Here is an 18,894-nt window from a genome sequence, read left to right on the forward strand (position 1 = left end):
TAGACAAAATTACTGATGTAAAGTAAAATCAGAGAATCTGTGCTGCAAATTTATGGGATATAAAAGGACCTGAACCTATGCAAAATTACTGGAAAGCTACTTCTGGATTCACAGAGTTTCCCACTTTGTAGACAGACACCTTTGTGATCCAATGGTATTTGGATAAGTATTACACGAATAACTAAGCAAGTAACACTAATATAGATTAATCTTATATTTCCTGAAAGATTGTACTACATGTGGTAGATCATAAGTTGCTTCAGTAATAAATGCTAAGTGTCTTATGGAATGGAATTGACTCAAGTTCTTCAGCATGCTTGCGGCGATAGTCCCACAGGAAATGATCAATAAGAATTGCGTTGACAGTAAGATCAGAGTGGCCTTGGGATTGCAGAATCTTCCTGACTTCATCTGCAACCTGTTCCACCACTTCAATGGAACAACCGCGAATTTCTACTTCATTCTCACTGCCATTCTCAAGAAATGTATCTGCAAAGAATAAGATTTTATTTTTTATAAGTAAAAGAAAATAATAGTGGAAAATGCCTGTCTTTAGGCATTATTAAAATAAATGCAATTAATTAATGAACTTGTAAGTGTTGTATATGGTTCTAAATTAGGAAGGAAGGAATGGATTAGTCAGAAGAAATGGCACCACATTGCAAATGCAGTTATGGAGTACTTCAGCAAAATAAACGTGAAATGTATCTCTCAGTCCCTCCTACAGTCCAAACTTGGCACCATGTTATATAAGTTAAACATCTTCTGTGAGTACTTTCAGTCTTCAGAACAACTCGTGATGAAGGCTGCAGAGGCAATTCTGAAGAACCTATCAAAGATTGTTCCCAGCACATCTTCGAAGACTGGCAGAAAGCCTGGGATAAGTTCATTGCAACCAATTGAAAACTACTTTGAGAAAGACCATAAAAATTTGGAGGATGATGAAACAAATAACAAAAATCATATTCATTCATTATTGAACAGCCTTTGTAGTTTCAACATTTTCAATTATGGTGAGATACACGAAAAGTACACAGTAAAACTATAATAAAGTACTCAATATCTCTTGGAATATAATTTAATATTCGAGTTTTCTCGCTTTCACAGTGATTAAATTGTGATGAAATTTTTAGTTTCACAACTGCGGGTTGGAATTTAATATTTTGCATTATTCTGGAACTTCTTATTGGATGATTATATCCTGAAGATGAAATCATTAGTTTTGAAACTGCTGTATAATTCAAATATTTCATTTATGGCAACTAGCAAAAAAAGTTGGACATACAAAGTCACAATATAGGAAGAAGGAACAGCTGTATAAGAGTTTCAAACTGAAATCTCAAAACAAACTCACCAGATTTCAATAATGCCATCAGTTCGTCACTGTACTTCATTGCTCCGAAGTGGATCATAACTTGGGGAATTCTGGAAATGGAGAAAAAGATGACATTTTAAAGAAATAATAAATAAATATGTGATATGTGCGTGTACTTATGCACACACACACAGCGACAGAAAGAAAGAGAGAGTTACCAAAAAAAAAAAGTTTAAGTTTTGTCTCGCCATTGGTATTTATCTTTGTTCACTACATAATCCTTGCGGTCAATGATCTAGCAGCACACTGATATAAGATGCACACACATATAATGTTCATTTCAGTTACCTTTTCTTCTACAACACCCTTATGTATGTATACTAAAGCCAATGAAAGAACAGCTCTGACAGTTCCTTTGAGGATAGGTTAAAGGAAATTCCAGAAATTATACTGCCCACCCAGCTGCAGAATTTTGTATTACCATGGTAATCTCTTGGCACACTGTCATATTTTTATGGAACAGAAACACTGCTTGAGTTACTTCTCTCAGAATACACAAAACAAACTGGTAGTGTATTGTTTAATTCTGCTTGTAGATAATTTTAAGTATAATATTAATATACCATGTAGTCTCGTTCATACAAGTGTATGTATCTAGACAGAATTAAAGATTACGACAGGTACATGTGGTGCTGGTTGGTGCTTGTTAGAACTGTCAGAGTCATTCTTTTAGGCATCAATATGAACAGTGGAGTTTGGGCTGCTGATATGAGCTGGAATGTCACATCATGAATGAGATAAAATAATACAGAGCTTACTGAAACTAGGAATAAAGCAATGGATGTTGTAAATATTCCTAGAAGAGACTGAACTACAAATGTCTCAAGCATATGAACTGTGCAAAGAGCAAAAGAAAGAGGAAACTTGACATTACTTTTACCATGAACATCGCTCAAATTTCTTTCAAAAATTGAAATCACTTCATTCAGTCTCTGTAATAATGACATCAACACTAAGATACTCTTAACAGTGAGAATTTTTGGTATGTAGTAAGCAGAAATTTCTCAAATGTGTATGTCTTTCTAAGGACGTGGCAGTAAACTTTTTAATACACTTTTAAGCATGCTATTACACAGAGTAATGTGATAAACTTTCCATGATACATCTGGGTAGCTATAGTAATTATTTACATATTCATTTCATACAACTTGTTAAAATAAAAATGCATCTGTCCATCTTGAAATAATTTCTCATCCTGAACATCATGCCTCACCTGTAATCAGCAAACATTGTGATGGTATCAATGTCAGTGAAATGTCCCAGTCCTTGTCCACGGAAACAAGCCCAGATGTCACCAATCAGAATTTGAGCTCGCTTGTAAATTGCCACTGTCAAATGCACAAATACATAGTGCAATGTAAAATTCACATACTGTACATTCTTATTGCTGCTGGTCTACAATAGAATAGTGGTACATGGGAGAAACAGAGATCTATATGTACACCCCTCGGCCAAATTAATAGAAGTGCCTTGAGTTTCTTTTATGAAATAAATATTTATAACTAGGCAAAATTTTTAGCTTCAAAATAAGACATAGATTACGTTAGTCAATAAATTTATAACGATATAAATGAGTGTTATATCTCTATTATTGTCTGAGTTGTCTGCAAACTCTGTATAACATTTCATTAAGTTTACATCCAATTTTCCTCCTTCACTCAGCTGTCTTACTCAGTGATAATAAATCTATTTTTCAAACTATTTCTTTTTGTCTTGTGGTTTAAATGTAGATTTTCGGTACTTGTTACTTTCTCCTAAAGGTAAATATCCTACTTCAAATCCACTTTGTTGTTTATTCTCTTTAGAGAACTTTAAGAAACATTTGTTTAGAAATGTCTCTGTTTAAGAGTGGTTTAAAATAAATGAATTCTTTAAACTAGACTCACCTCTCTGTCCATGGAATATAGCTTCATCACAGAAGCACGGAAATTCTTGCACAATGAGCTTCAGTAAACTTTGAGCAGAGTTACTGCATTCTTTTATGCATTCCACAAATGAACCTACAAATCAAAACAAAGTATACATTTAAACCAACAACAAAATTAGCGCTGCAAAAATGAGCATTGAAATTAAGCATTGACTTCAATAAATTTTCACAAAATAAATTTTCCATAATTAACACGAGTAAGTCCGCTAGCCAATCAAATAAATAAATTGTATTATTTACATAACATATTTGCATCATTATGGAGGATGGGAAAGACGGAAATTAATTTTAACTTACACGTTAAAATTAACTCCATACATTATAATTTAAAGACAGTAACGATTTAATTTGTTGTTATTATTATTATTATTATCATTATCATTATTATTATTAATTATTATTATTGTTATTATTATTAATATTATTATTAATTATTATTATTATTATTATTATTATTATTATTATTATTATTATTATTATTATTATTATTATTATTATTAAGTAGTATTTTATTATGAGTGACAATGAATACTACTTCTAATTTTATAAGGCATTAGATAAATATGCAGTCAAAATGTAAAGGATGTTTCAATAATATGCACTGAAAGCATAAATGGTGCAGGAAGGGGGAGTTCTCCGTTTTCTTGACCACAACAAAACATATCAGCGAATAATGAAAACTGACAATAATGTTTTACATTACTCATGGTCTGTGGAAAATTTTTGTTCTGGAAATAAAATAATAAAAGGTTAGAGGAATTTAATAACATATTAAATTTTTAAATACTATAAGAAAATAAAATAGATAATAATTGCAATACATTGTACTTTGATGTCTTATGTCTAAATTAGGTTATTTTGCATTTAACTTATGGCTCATCATATGAATGCTATCTACAGTTTTATTGCGATTTTTTGCATTCCACTCTCGTTTACAATCTACAAAAGGCAGGAATTTTATAGTACTAAATCAGATTGCTAGGAAGCAAATGGGATAAATATTTCAGTCTCCCATTAGAACAAGGAAAAGAAAAATAAAGAGGAAAATAAACAAGAACGAGAAAAATTAGGATAAAGACAAGAAAAATGAGGAATAGAAGAACGACCAATAGAATGGAGAAGGAGAATTAGAAAAAAACGAAGAAAAGAAGGAAAAAATGTTAAAAAAGAAAATAAAGAAATGAAGAATGAGGATGAAGAATAAGAGGAGGAGAACAAGAATGGGGATGGATACAAGGAGAATGAGGAAAAGGACAAAGTAGTGGGAGTGAAGGCGAAGCTGGGGAAAGAGGAGGAGGGAAGAATGAGAAGTATAAGATGAGAAATGCCAACCAGAAAGAGGAACAGCAGCAACAGAAGGGTAAGGACAAGAAAGTGATGATCGTGATAATGATTTCAAGTTTCTTGTTATCAGCACCATCGTTATCATCATCATCATCATCATCATCATCATCATCATCATCATCATCATCATCATTGTTTACATAAGTCATTGAAAGTCTGTATTAGCATGTATGTAAAATGAAATATCATACTTCTTACCATATGTTACTCAGCAATCACTGTGGACAGGAGTACAAGATGTTTAGATACATGAATTCAAGTGGTCAAAAACAGTGTCAAGAATGATCCATAGAACAGAAAAGTTAGAGGATAATTTATTTATACGAAGAATTATATAAAGACAAAGAGAGAGAGAGTTTCACCTTTGTACTTCTCAATGAGCTTCTTTCCAGTCTGATGCAAGCAAGCAACTCGATCTTCCAGCAAAGTTACTTTTGCATTAGGATTGTCAGAACGTAGAATTTTCTCCAGCTGCTCTGACGTCACTTGTGAGTAGAACTTAGGACTAGTTATTGGTATGCCATTCTGTGAAATAACAAGTATTCTATCTATAATATTACAGTACTTATCCATTATTCTTACAAGAGCTTAGGATGAACTGGAATTATTTAAACAAGTAGTGAGTAAGCTATCATTCCAAAATAATGCAACATGTTATCTTTAAATTACTTTTTATTCTGCAGTATTTTGCATAATGCATATGCACATCACTTAGGGAAAGAAAAGTTGCTTTTGTACATAATCTCTATCTCTCTCAGCGGCCTTACACAGCAGAACAAGGACATCATTTTGTCTCTATGGTGAAATTCTCTGTGTATGTGTATGTGTGTGTATCTAATGCCTACCCACTTCACTTGTGTGATTAGGGTTCCGCATACTGAGGATAGATGGCAGTACTGTGATCCATTTTCAAGTTGCACACCATTTCGGCAGGCCACGCTATGCATGATGTTTACCTGTGGAGAGTTATATCGTGTACTAGGATGAGTGTATGTATGTGTTCGTGTAAGGGTAGTGTAGGGAATGAGTGAGGATGATGGTGAAGATGAGGAAAGGAGAAACCCAGTGCTAGCACATAGCCTACTCCTGTCAAATAGCACCAAGGGGGCCACCAGGCTTAATGTTCCCATCCAACAGATGAGTCACTATCAACAGTGACGTATACCTTCTCTTCTTATGCACTGCGGAGATATTTAGGATTTAATCCAGGCATATTGGTGCACAATCTAGTGATTAGAATTTGTGCACTGCCACCTCTCCTAGTCCTGAGGCAGAAATTTTACAACTCCTTGGGAGAAACTGGGATAATACAATGGTGTCAGATTGACGGACAAGAACAACATCAGAGAAAAATGGATAGTCTGTATTTGTTGTTTGCCTCGAATATTATCACCTCAACTATTGCATGTGTGGCATGATGTTTGAGGACGAGAGTTCCATAACTATTAACAACTGTAGAAAATGGCTTACAAGTTCACGTACTGAGTTTTATGATGTGAACATATAATACATTCTACCGAGATTGTGGCAGGCTACTGATAGGGACTGTGATTAAGTAGAAAGTATGTTATTAGTTATTACAATATGGAGCAAACAGCAATGCTGTAGAGTAAATTATGAATTCTTAAAAATATGTGATGTATTACTTTGGAGAGTGACTCTAGTAATTAATAATTCAGTATAACCACTTTGCACAGACAATCATCTTAAAATATATACAAGTCGTCATTTATAAAACTAATACAATAACAGACATATGAAACTATGCATTAAATCGCTGTAAAAGTAAAATAGGGGACAAAGAATTAAAATTTCGTAAACTGACATAGATTATCCTCTCTATTTAACCATACACCCTATATATTCAAAGTTGAGTCACAACTAACCTCAAGTGCTTTTTTAATAGCAGCACAGAAAGCAAAATAGCCAGTGTAGGTTTTGCCATTCCAACTCACTTCCCAAGATTTATGATCTTTATCTGCTGACCAAAAGCAGAAGTTTAAAGTGTCAGCAAAGAATATCCAGTCCACAGCAGCTTCATCAGCTTTCTGTGGATGCAGTTCGTGCTGAGAAAATCCATCAATGGAGAGCTCTTTGCTCTTTAGTTCTTCTGAAATCTGAAAATAAACATAACTACAATAAAGATGAATGCACATAAGCTTATCACATCCATTTCTTATGCAGATGTTTTTCTTACTGTAAAAAAAAAAACGCTCAATATTAACATTATTCAAATTACACCATATAGTCCATTTATTCACACAAGCAGCAGTAAAATATGTTAGGCCTTAGACAAAAACAAATACATAAGACCCATGGGACACATACACATGTACACACGTGTATACAAGAATGCACATGTGCACATATATACATGTACGCACTATCAAACACATACATCAGTTGAAACAGAAGGTTGCACAAACATTTTCTTCTATAGAGCTACATGAATTGAAGATATTTATTGTGATAGCTATATAAACGAAATTCACAAAGAATTAAAAGATTATACATACACAAAAATTATAATATATAAAATAACGTAGTAAGTAAAATTAATTATTTAATAATTATACATACACAAAAATTATTTAATAAATAATATAAGTTACATTATAGACAAACTGTAGTTGGGTGTTATAATTTAATAAATTTAATTTATAAACAAAATGATCGTGGTTTCACAAACCAACACAAACTGTTTTTTTTTTTTTTTTTTTTTTTTTTTTTTTATACTCTGGCTGAGGAGTGGAAGCCAGGCATGTTAATGCTCTACATAGATATGTAGAAATTTGTTTTTGTTACAGGTATAATCATGGCAATAAAAAGTATTTTATTCGGCATTATGTCAGTCTATTCCTGTGATGATCTCCAATCTGGGCAGCATGAAAGATATTTGGGGCAGTGAGCATGAAGGAGTCGGAAAACATACAAATACCAAATTATAATTTTTGAATAGGTAGGGCACACTTTTTTAATTCGCTGATGAGCTGATTGATAACATTATACTTTCATTAGTCTCTCTGCCTTCCATCGTGGTGACCCAGGTTTGATCCCTTTCTGAGACATGAAGGAATTTGTCGTGGACAAACCAGGCACGAAGGGTTTTTCTCAGGGTTCTCCTATGTCCCTTCACCATTATCATCATCATTCCACCGTACTCAATAATCACCTCACTCTGCAAGGTCCAGCCTTCAGGCTGCAGAAATAGACGAATGCACACAGTGGTGACAAGTGTTACTGGTATGAAGGAGTTCTCCTAGTATATAGCCAAGGATCTCGATGTTTCTGCAGCCAGGCTGGAAAGCTAAATGGGAGGTTTAGGAGTAAGTCCCATTGTGTTTCTATTGATGGCAGCCACCAACAAGTTGATATTGTAGCAATCAACAGGAAGAGGCTTTATTCTGGATCCCACTGTGAGAACGGAGCAACAAAGTCAACAGGTCATACAAGTGTGCAACGAAAAGGAGACAACTTATCATCCATGCATCCCTCACTTTAGTGAGAGTTATAATATACCTGTATACAGTGATTTTCTTTTTGATGAAACGTAGTGCTTTTATTGTAGAGAAAAATGTGGTGGAACTCTATAGCGAAAGGAGAGATGATTACTGTCCAGTGCATGGGAATTTTGTCGTTTTTAACTTCCTTTTCGTCCAATTTAAGACTTTCAAAACCTAAGCGGAGTTGAAGGAAAAATTATGTTAAAAACTTAATTATTAACACATGTCTCGGTTCCATGATGAAAAAAGGCGAGTTTTCGTAAGAGCTAGAATCAATGAGAGGTTAGGTTTTAGTTTGGTAAAAGCCTAAACAAACCAAACCTAACCTGTCATTGATTCTAGGTCTTACGAAAACTCTCTTTCTATTGATCTACATTTTGAAGACTAGTTTTTCTAGTTGAAACTAGTTTTGACGGATTTCGGGTTTTTAACGGTAACATATATATATATATATATATATATATATATATATATATATATATTATATATGAGAATGGACTTTCCGCCAGATCTGGTAGTTTTAATTTAGCTACCTAGCGTGAAAAAAATTATGCCAATGATTAGCGAGATAACTCTGATAATTTAGTTCATAATTGGAGGGCAACCCCACCAATGTCAACACATTGGACAATAGTAATACCACTGTAATCTAATGCGCGCGCACTCACAGTATACTGTGGCAGACGTTTCAATTGCAGTGTTGACAATTTAATTCTTAAAAACTCGCTATAAAACACTGCAAAAGAAGCTAAATTATTATATTATGAATGTAAAATGAGATTATTTTACCGCTGTGAGTGTTGGAAAAATCGCTAAATTCCTATATCAACAAAACAAATTTAATAAATTTTACCCTTAAACTACGACCGAAAAATGCCACATCTAGCTGCAAACCGCTGCGTTGGTGACACTGTTCAATTGTTTAGTTACCGGTAAAATGTGAGCTCAAGCAATTTGTTACAAAATGTTATCAAAATGTGTTGAAACTAAAAGTTCACGAAACTTGTGGAACTTTTATTGTTGTGTGATATTTATATAGAAATTGAACGGGTGAGGTTACTGAAACTGTAACCTGGCTCAAAATCATTATTGTCGGCAGATTTACCTTCCGTCCGTGTATCCCAATAAACTTTTCGTATCACTTGACGCCACAAAAAATTTTGCATTGCTGTATCGAAATCTGGCTGGAATAGTGAAGTTGAAATGAAGGTACGTAAGTATATAAATAGACATAGGGTTATATAATATATTTACCTTCCAAAACTAACAAATATTAGTACTAAAAATTATGGGGACAGTTCTCATTCATTCATTTACCGACATTATGCAATTCAGTGAAACTTTGTTGCTATACTTGTGTGGATATTTAAGTTGTATTATGCAATATTATGATGGGTATCCGAAGGGAGATCAAGAAGGGTCACATGGTTCCCCTGTTTTTTTTCACCTCCACAAATACCACATAAACTGTACCTACTAAAATACCTAATAAATAGAGAAAATTTATAATTTAATGAGAGTAGATAAAAGGTCGTGTGATGTGTAGACTACTAGTAAGTTATTAGTTCCTCCTCTGCTCGTTCAAGGACTAAAATTTACAATTTACAAACATTTGAGCTACATTTTGAGAAAGAACAGAACACTAAAATTACATTAAAATACGAATAAAAAAATCAAATACATGTAGGCATACAAGAAATTGGTAGAATCCGTTCCAAATCACTTCAAATAAACTGGGACAAATAAACTGCAACAAGATATTAAATGTAATATAACTATACGAGGATACTACTACCTTAAATTGTTTTATATAAATATAATTAAATTGTATAATTTTCACTTTCATTAATTTTTAATAATGTTCATTAATAAATTCATTTTCATATTATTTTGAAATATGTGCAATCTTCGCGAAAGCGGTAATTAATTATGGCCGCTTTGGCGTTGTTGTCACAATTAAGTTATTCTCAAAATCTTTTCTTTATTACCGTACTATAAGATGTATCATTTTGACTTGCATGTCAGTGTAACGTACCTCATGTGCTAGCTTCTTTATACCACTCTCTTCTATGAACACATTCTTCGCGTTCTTCGTAATGAATTCGCCTGATTTCTTTGGAGATAAAACACTCATATTTGAACGGGAAAAGAAAACTTTGGAGAAGTCAAATTGCTGAATATGAATGTTCCAACTTGGAGTTAATTTGCGGCTCCTAAAATAAAATTTCACATTATTGAGCAACAAGCAGTATCTACGTAAGTATTATAGTACGGAGGTGCTTTAGTATTTTCATCATTATAGAAATGGACAGCATGAATAAATTTGACTTCTTCATCTTTGACAATACTTATTGTAATTCTAACAAAATATAGGCTAATAAAATCGCTACATAGGCTATTGTAATCCTAACAAAATATAATACAATCGCTACAACTGAATTTCTACAGTAACATTTTTCTTATTGTTACTAACTCTCAATACGGTTCTATTACTTTCATTAACAATAGGTTTTTTGGACTGTAGGCCTATTACTCATCTGTGATGTAGGTTAACAGTTAACTGAAGTTAATTCTTTTGTGCTATTTCTGACAGCTTTTCTCTTGGAGGTGATGTTGGCCTGCCGTTATGTACAGTACAAATTATCATAAAATACATCGTGACGTGGTGAATTCAGTAAGATGCTTATAAAGTTTATAAATACCGTAATTGTAATTCTCTGGCAGTGTATATATACTCTCAATTAGCTACATTTGTTCTTGAATGTTCATATGTTAGAGCATAGGTGGACATATAGTGCAGATGAGCCGCCCTATCTTCTAAATTACATTTAGTCACACTGATAATACTCGTATTATCAATATGCCACATGAGTAATGAACTGTACTTTGTAGACGCAATCTGCAGGTGAAATAAGACGAACATAACCTATAAAATAACATTTGCCTACACCGAACTCAGATAAAATTCTACCAATACTTTAAAATGGTGATTACGTCCTATAATCTTACAGACTGGGGATTCCCCAGATTTGTATATAATTGGGCAAATATACGATTTCATTGGCAATTGGCATTTAAATCCGAAACAAACCTGAAACGAATGCACTGAGCAATTATATTTCGCGGTAAATTGTTACCTACGAAGACAAAACAAATAATAAAGCTGAAATAATATAACATTGCAAGCAAAAAATTTTGGACTACAATATATTTGGAGAACTTTATTAATTCTTCCTGCTTATACCATTCTGAACTACAATATATTATTACGTAATATGCAGCACTTGAACATAGTCATTCTATTGATTCTCAATTTACATAAACATTGTATAGTAATATCCCTGATCACATAATAATGCATTACTTTACTAGGTCAGTTTATTCACAATATCTTCATTGCCTTCTCCAGTTAACAGTAATTGCCCATTAGTATACTCCCAGTACACTTTGATTAAAATACTTTATGACTGCTCCGGAAGTATATTCACAGGAAGTTACTACGGTTGCTATGGCAACAACAAATCACGGCCCGTTCTGAGTTGTGAAACGTTGTTGCCGGTTCATTTTTACGTACAAAATCCACGCTTGTTCGTATTTGTATTTCGTTTGCTGCGGAGCTTGTGCTTATCAGTTCCCGTCATAGCTAATTGATAAGCATAGGCGGAGTTATGCCCCCCGCAAACTTGTCTGAACTCTTTTTTTTTCTCATAACGTTAGAAAATATTGAATTCAATGTTTTTTTTTTAATGGCGATCTTACTCGTGTTAATTATGTAAGCATGTGTGGCTAGCTGTTTCGGTGCTACTTGACACCACTTTTTTGCCTTTGTTCATGATTAAGTTTATGTGCTTAAATTGATGAATTAATAATGTCTTCAGATCATGTGTCTGGACTATAATATCTGTAGTGCTCGGGAAAAGTGGCACAAGTAAAAAATGTTAATTTTACAGGAGAAGGAAAAAACTGTCTTCACACTGCTTTATGTTGATTTGATTTTCTTATTATGAATTATTCTAATGGGAGAAATACTTATGTCTCTTTTCCCAAGCGAGCAGATGTTCCGAAAGTTGTCAATAAACTAATAAAAATTTTTTGTGGAAATTGATTTATGCCACTTTTCCCAAGCATTGCAGATGTTTTTATTTTACATTTCTGAATGTATAAGAATTCCTATACCTCATTTGAGGAATAGAAGCATTGTAATGTTTCTTTTGTAAAAGCCTGTACTCATGTGTTAGAAGTCTGCAAGTGTTCAGGCCACCACTTGGAGATGTATGAATAACATACTGCACAACAATGCAGAAAAAAGAAAAGTGATCTCGGTATAATGTGTAAACTTGAAGACGATATTAAATAAAATAATTAGAGTTTACATTTCATATTATATCTTCAGGAAGATAAATTTCATATAAAAAGTTTCTGTTAGCACTGTTGCGTACCGTAGTTTTATTGATGTATGCATGTGTTTCTGTACGAGAGAGGAAAAGAGGGAGATTGTTTTAAGTTATGCCCTATTATAAATTTGCAGTAGACTTACAGTTCAAGCCCTAACCATCGCGGATTGGATGTACACTGTAAGAAACATGACCCCCGAAAATATATTATTAAATGATCATATTCCGATATACCGTACCACGGTCAAGCTATAACTGGGGAGGAGGTAAATGATGTCTCCCATAACCCCGTTATATGGGGATTCTATAGTTTTGCTTTGCCAATCTTCCCCAAGGAAACGTCTCTCTCTCCGCCTATGCTGGTAAACGAGTTTGTTCTGTTTTATTATATAGTTTTTGTAGATGTAATTTAATTCATTATTAAATCTTTTTGTTTAATTGTTGTTTTATTATTTTATTACCTGTATTTATTTTGTAAATTTGTTCTCGCGGGCCCGGGTTCGATTCCCGGTCGGGGCAGGTTACCTGTTAAGGTTTTTTTCCGGGGTTTTCCCTCAACCCAATATGAGCAAATGCTGGACAACTTTAGGTACTGGACCCCGGACTCATTTCACCGGCATTATCACCTTCATCTCATTCAGACGCTAAATAACCTAAGATGTTGATGAAGTGTCGTAAAATAACCTACTAAAATTGTTCTCGCGGCATGACATTTGTTTAGTTTCGAAACACACCGAAAGACCCCGCGCATCAAATACCGGAAGAGTGAACATTGCTTTCTCAGGATGCATCAGTTTGAGATCACAAAGTAATTTCAGTACTAGTATAGAAATCAAGGTACTGGGTACTAGCGAAAATACGTCTATTAGAGTATATGTAGCCTAGCTACCTTGAATATTTTGTGGTAACTACTTCTTTAATTGATAATGATCATTAAATAAAAGCTATGTATCTAGCAATAGCTCAGTCAATTTTCAGCTTTGACCAGTGAGTCCAGGATTTGATTGAAAGCAGATCCTGGGTAACATTAGTGAGTAAAACGAACATAGTACTTTACCCTAAATAATTTCTAGCATTCCCATTGCGTAATTGTTATATTACCGTTTTTTTTTTAATTTTGAATGTGCAATATCAAAAGCATAGCAAAATAAAAATTACCTTACCTTGCCCACTGATCAGCAAATCCCGCCAAGAGATGAACCACATTTGCACGTGTATGTTTGGAGTGTACAGAGATGCTTCTGTCTTATCTTATCACCAGGACCTTGGGATGGGAGCCTCCGCACCGCATGGTCAGGATTTACTTCGACATTCTAAATTTATCCACTGTTGATGTCTACACAGAGAGTTTGATTGTCGGCCAGTTCTGCGAGAGAGAGAGAGAGAGAGAAGAGTATGCAGTTTTACTATTGGGCGAAAATTCTATAATTACGCGCCTCTTCCTCAAACCGCAAACTTGATTTTTTCCAGAACACACTCCGTAGGAACGTCATAATTTAATAGGAAATTAATAATAATAATAATAATAATAATAATAATAATAATAATGATAATAATAATAATAATAATAACCCTTTGTGAATTTCATCTGAACGTCTGTCATCTTCTATGAAAGTGAGAATAAGAAAATTCCAGTTCGTGACTTCCCGTGTCTCTTTATGAACTTTCATTTACATTACCTTGACAACCTCCATGCGTTGTTATATTTTTACGTAACAAAAGCATGCTGAGAACATAAAATGAACGCTTGTACTGTTGTGGTGCAGTACCGGTACAATATACCGTATCTTCACAAATGTTTCTTAGTCATGTAGATGCATGTGGTGCCTGCTGGTGCTCGCTGGAATATCTTGGATAACTATGAGAGTCGTTATTCGTCTGTACATGATGTATCAATAATTCTTATCTTTATCAATTTAATTGAGAATGGACGTAATTTCTACGATAATTTTATAATTTAACTTTGTATCCTGCTGTTCTAAGAATTCAATTTCAACTGTGTTTGTATTTAACACTGTGAGGTCTTGTTTCCGAAGTCTAATATCGCAGTCAATTAGTAGTGATAAGATTGCCGAAGCGTTGAATACTTACAAGCATCAGGAGAGTATATTAAACTTGTTAAGTTAGATCCTAGATCATATATACCCAGATTGCTCTGCGTTATAGGTTTTGACAGTAACAAGTAACAACATTGTCAGATTTACTATGCTATCATCTAGTTGTTACATAAGGAGTCACGTCACAACTCCCATTTGAATTGCATTAGCGACTGTACTGCCATCTCGTGTTCGTTTACGGCGGACGGGTGGCGATCCTAGCGGTTGTTCTCTTCAAAGTGCAACCGATTTGAACATAAGAATGAGCAATCTGTATGTGATCTGGGGTTAGATTATGTGGGTTAACATTCTTAACACGTGTTACAAATTAAGTATCTTGTTTTGAAAATCTGTATAATCTCTATAGGAATGTCATAAACTATAAAGAACACATGATAAGAAATAAACATAACAGAAATAAAGGAGGAAGCTTACTGAAGAAAAACATAGAAGGCCAGGAGAAATCAAAACGAATAAGAGGTTGCAGTGATGAAATATAAATCTTCAGCGAAAAATTCCGACGGGATTTTCAGAAGTTATTTGTGATCTGACGAACTTTAACACTTAATTATATTATGTAGTTCAGTCTTTACCCCTTCTTAACAACGCATCATTGCTTGCTCCCTCTTTTAGATCAACATTATTCTTAACTTATGCTATAGACAGAATCTTGTATTTGTCGGCGCCGACTGCCGACAGTCTTCTTTTGTTTTATCTATGACTCCCGACAGTCATTTGTTGCGTTTGGAGGAAGGAAATGGAAGAGAACATAGTTACATTAAGAAGGTCTGTGTAATTTTGAGAAACAATGGAGATAGAAATTCCTGTCTGCTACAGACTACCAAAGGCAGGCAATGAAAGATCGTCTGTAATTTCTTCGACTATACTAACACACGTTTGAGATTCATCCTAATATTGCATATTGTTTACATATGGATGAAATACAACGATTTTTTCGATATTGGATTCGGAATCATTCCCTCCACTGTACTCTCCCTCTTTGTCTTCTTTTTTCCCCAACTTCCTACTACTTCCGTTAATTCTGCTTCTATTCCCTCTAGAATTCACCTTATCCTTTTCATCTCTTTATATGTTGGAAAGCCACAGCGTTTGAGATGTTTCTAAGTAATGGCATAGGAGGGGTTTAATCTTGCGAACTCTCGTAAAAATAAACCAAAACGATTGCTGTGTGCCACAAGAGTGCATAGATGTATATAACTCCAATATATGCATTTCATTTTGTTTTCTCAATTATGTTTCATAATTTACAATGTCTGGGAACGTATTCATGTCTCTGGATGATTTTTTTTATCAGTAAGTCTGAAAGAAAACAATGTCCACTCATTTTTCCATATCTTCCAACATTTCTAACCATTAAATGGAATTTGTCCCACCTATCTGTTATTCATGTATGTATAAACCTCATGTTACATTCATCTGTAATATCCCTAAGTATGACGCAATCTGGAGCAAACTGATTATGTGGTCGTGAACGCCATGAAATACTCATACATCTGAAGTGCGACAATAGAGGACTGTGGCGGACCGTTCTTATGTAATATTTCAGCAGGGTTGTCCAAGCTTTAAATATACTATGGAAAAATTATTATTCATCATTCTTAAATGATCAGGAGAAATCGTACGTGTTCCTTAAATTTCTTCAGCGGAGTACAAACTAATGACAGTCTCGAGACAACTTACAAGAAGCAAGATTGTAATAGGTTAGGCTGACCAGATTTTTCATGGTCCAGCAGGGGATATCGGTAATTTCAAGAGAAACGACTCTCCGTTGAAATGTTGCAGAAAATATATGTAACAGTAGATATAGTGATAGAACTTTGCACACTAAATTTGTAGAGTATCTTAACTTTTTGAATTAAATGCATAAACACACGTAACTTCTATAAGACATAATTATAGCCACTAAAAATTCAGTTTCAGTACTGACGCATGAATGGAAGTCTTTCACATAATATTGTACACACTGAACTCTAACACACACATTTTACAAGTACTTGTCTCTTTATTCCCATACAACTTCACACTAAATTCTTCACATGAGAAATGAAAGTTTGTTTTCACTTGTAACAAAGCTTAATTGTTTCAACTTCCATTCTTGACTTTTTATCAGTCCAGATTGAGTTCATTGTGGACAAAGTCTTTCAACTGATGAATTACTGCTTCAAAGACACATGATTAATGACATTATTTTGAAAAGATTTTCAATTGGAATGAATTTTTTTAATGTTGATAAACATCATACCATTTTTCACAAAATTCCTCATTTTTTGAATTACTTAAAATGGACGCTGCGGCAGTTCTAACGCTTCCGCGCAACGCGAATGAAGACAAAGATGCTGTGTTCTTCTCAAGGAGTACAGAATATATCATACTGTGCTCGCTGGTTCTTCTGTCTCATACTGAGAAATGTTCAGAAATGTGCATGAATCGCAGCAGTTCCATCACACTTAAATATTTACGTGTAAAATGTTATTGAAAAAAAATCAAAACTTCTGGGGACAAAATTAATTTCCGGGGACAAAACGGGGACGAAACGGGGACATTTGCTCCCCGGGGACAGCAACTGAAAACCGGGGACTGTCCCCGGAAATAGGGACGTCTGGTTAGCTTATAATAGATAATAAAGTATTTTAGGAGTAAAAAATATATCGATTCTGGTTCACGTTAACACTTTGTTTAAAAAACTTAAAATTCTTTGAAGACACGTTAAAAGTGTTAGAATTTTAAAAAAGCTTATGTACCCTAGACAGACGGCCCATTTCGACGCCGGTGCTGCGTCATCTTCAGTGTCCTACGAACTACTGTTGTTCTTGTTGATCTTGCATTCTGCCATTTGCATTCGTCAGTTGTAGGGGTGGGGGTGGAGACCCGTAATATCTCAAGTCTCATACCAGCCTTTTCATAACTATTGCAGATGATATATGAAATGAGGAGGAGGTGGAGAGTGTTGGTAGAATGGAGGGAAACGGGAGTACCACGAGATAACCTTCTGCAACATCTGCTTTCACCACAGCTATAGGTTGGAGATCGGAGCTGGGCCGCCTAAATGGAAGACACTAGCTCTGAGCTATATACGCTGCAACCTTGATAGTGTCGAGTGATACTGAAGAGGGGTTGATAGTAAAAAAATCGGTATCTCGAAGGTGACACGTGCTTTCTCATAAATATCATAGTCATTCAGTTCCTTTATCGTGTTGTGAATCATAAGATCATAACTCATAATATACAATAGTCTACTGCGTATTCAGTTCAAAGTGTGTCATGGCTAGCTGTATGTCGTCATGTGGCTAGCCGGTGAGCCTAGAGAATTCAATCTTCCTACACTCCCGCAGAGGCGTATTACCTAAATGCGAGAGAAGTTGCCTAGCAAGTACGGCGTTCATTCTGAAGTACGCAGAGTCCGTGGATAACCACGGACTCTGGAAGTACGTACCGATACGTGCGGTAACGCCGGTAGTGGCAGGAATGAGAACTGTTTGGAAACACGTACTGAGGTGAGAGGGTTAAGACGATTACTTACGTATTTGTTGACATTAACTTCGACGGTCAACATGGACACGGAGCATTTGATTTGTGTTGCGGAATGTTGCGGTATGCAACGGATGATAACAAATACCCTGCGTACGACTTGGGCGCGCAAAACACAGTTCGAAAGAGGTTATGGTAGCACACAGACTTTACAGACCGCCATCTGTTGCTACGACGTTCAAGTTATACCGTACACGTTCTCAAGTTCAGATTGAACGCCTTGATTAATAGGCTACTTCTCTGACATAAAAGCTGAAACTCGCTTCAAATCGCTGACTCACAACAGTGACGTCATGACACACTTTGAAATGAACACCCAGTATATAGTATAATGCGAAAAGAAATGAAGCTGTGTTGGAAAGAGTGGGTGAAGAAAGAATGATGCTGAAACTGATCAGGAAGAGGAAAAGGAATTGGTTGGATCACTGGCTGAAAAGAAACTGCCTACTGAAGGATGCACTGAAAGGAATGCTGAACGGGAGAAGAGTTCGGCGTAGAAGAAGCTGTCACATGATAAACGACATTAAAATATATGGATCATATGAGGAGACTAAGAGGAAGGCAGAAAATAGGAAAGATTGGAGAAAGCTGGGTTTGCAGTGAAAGACCTGCCCTTGGACAGAACACTAAATGAATGAATGAATACGAAAAAGATAAGCCTACATATATAAAATAATGTAATGTGCACCAAAATGAAAAGATTAAT

The 18,894-nt window shown here is 34.7% G+C and overlaps 1 protein-coding gene across 5 annotated transcripts; it reads right to left on the minus strand.

Moving 5' to 3' along the window:
• Nucleotides 1-199: 199 nt before the first annotated feature.
• LOC138714937 (queuosine 5'-phosphate N-glycosylase/hydrolase) lies at nucleotides 200-14,359 on the minus strand. Of its 5 annotated transcripts, XM_069847227.1 has the most exons (9): nucleotides 14,223-14,359; nucleotides 13,707-13,909; nucleotides 10,185-10,362; nucleotides 6,533-6,763; nucleotides 5,009-5,171; nucleotides 3,262-3,375; nucleotides 2,589-2,703; nucleotides 1,355-1,425; nucleotides 200-489 (listed from the first exon to the last, which is right to left on the minus strand). In XM_069847227.1, exons 3-9 carry the CDS (start codon nucleotides 10,281-10,283, stop codon nucleotides 260-262), a joined length of 1,023 nt encoding a protein of 340 aa, XP_069703328.1. In that variant the 5' UTR covers nucleotides 10,284-10,362; nucleotides 13,707-13,909; nucleotides 14,223-14,359; the 3' UTR covers nucleotides 200-259. The 5 variants fall into 5 exon arrangements, with proteins under 5 accessions (XP_069703328.1, XP_069703330.1, XP_069703329.1 ...); XM_069847229.1 differs by lacking the exons at nucleotides 13,707-13,909; nucleotides 14,223-14,359 and adding an exon at nucleotides 11,519-11,671; XM_069847228.1 differs by lacking the exons at nucleotides 13,707-13,909; nucleotides 14,223-14,359 and adding an exon at nucleotides 11,514-11,671.
• Nucleotides 14,360-18,894: the final 4,535 nt, after the last annotated feature.

This window comes from Periplaneta americana, chromosome 15 (genome assembly GCF_040183065.1).
Source record: "Periplaneta americana isolate PAMFEO1 chromosome 15, P.americana_PAMFEO1_priV1, whole genome shotgun sequence".
NCBI lineage: Eukaryota > Metazoa > Arthropoda > Insecta > Blattodea > Blattidae > Periplaneta > Periplaneta americana.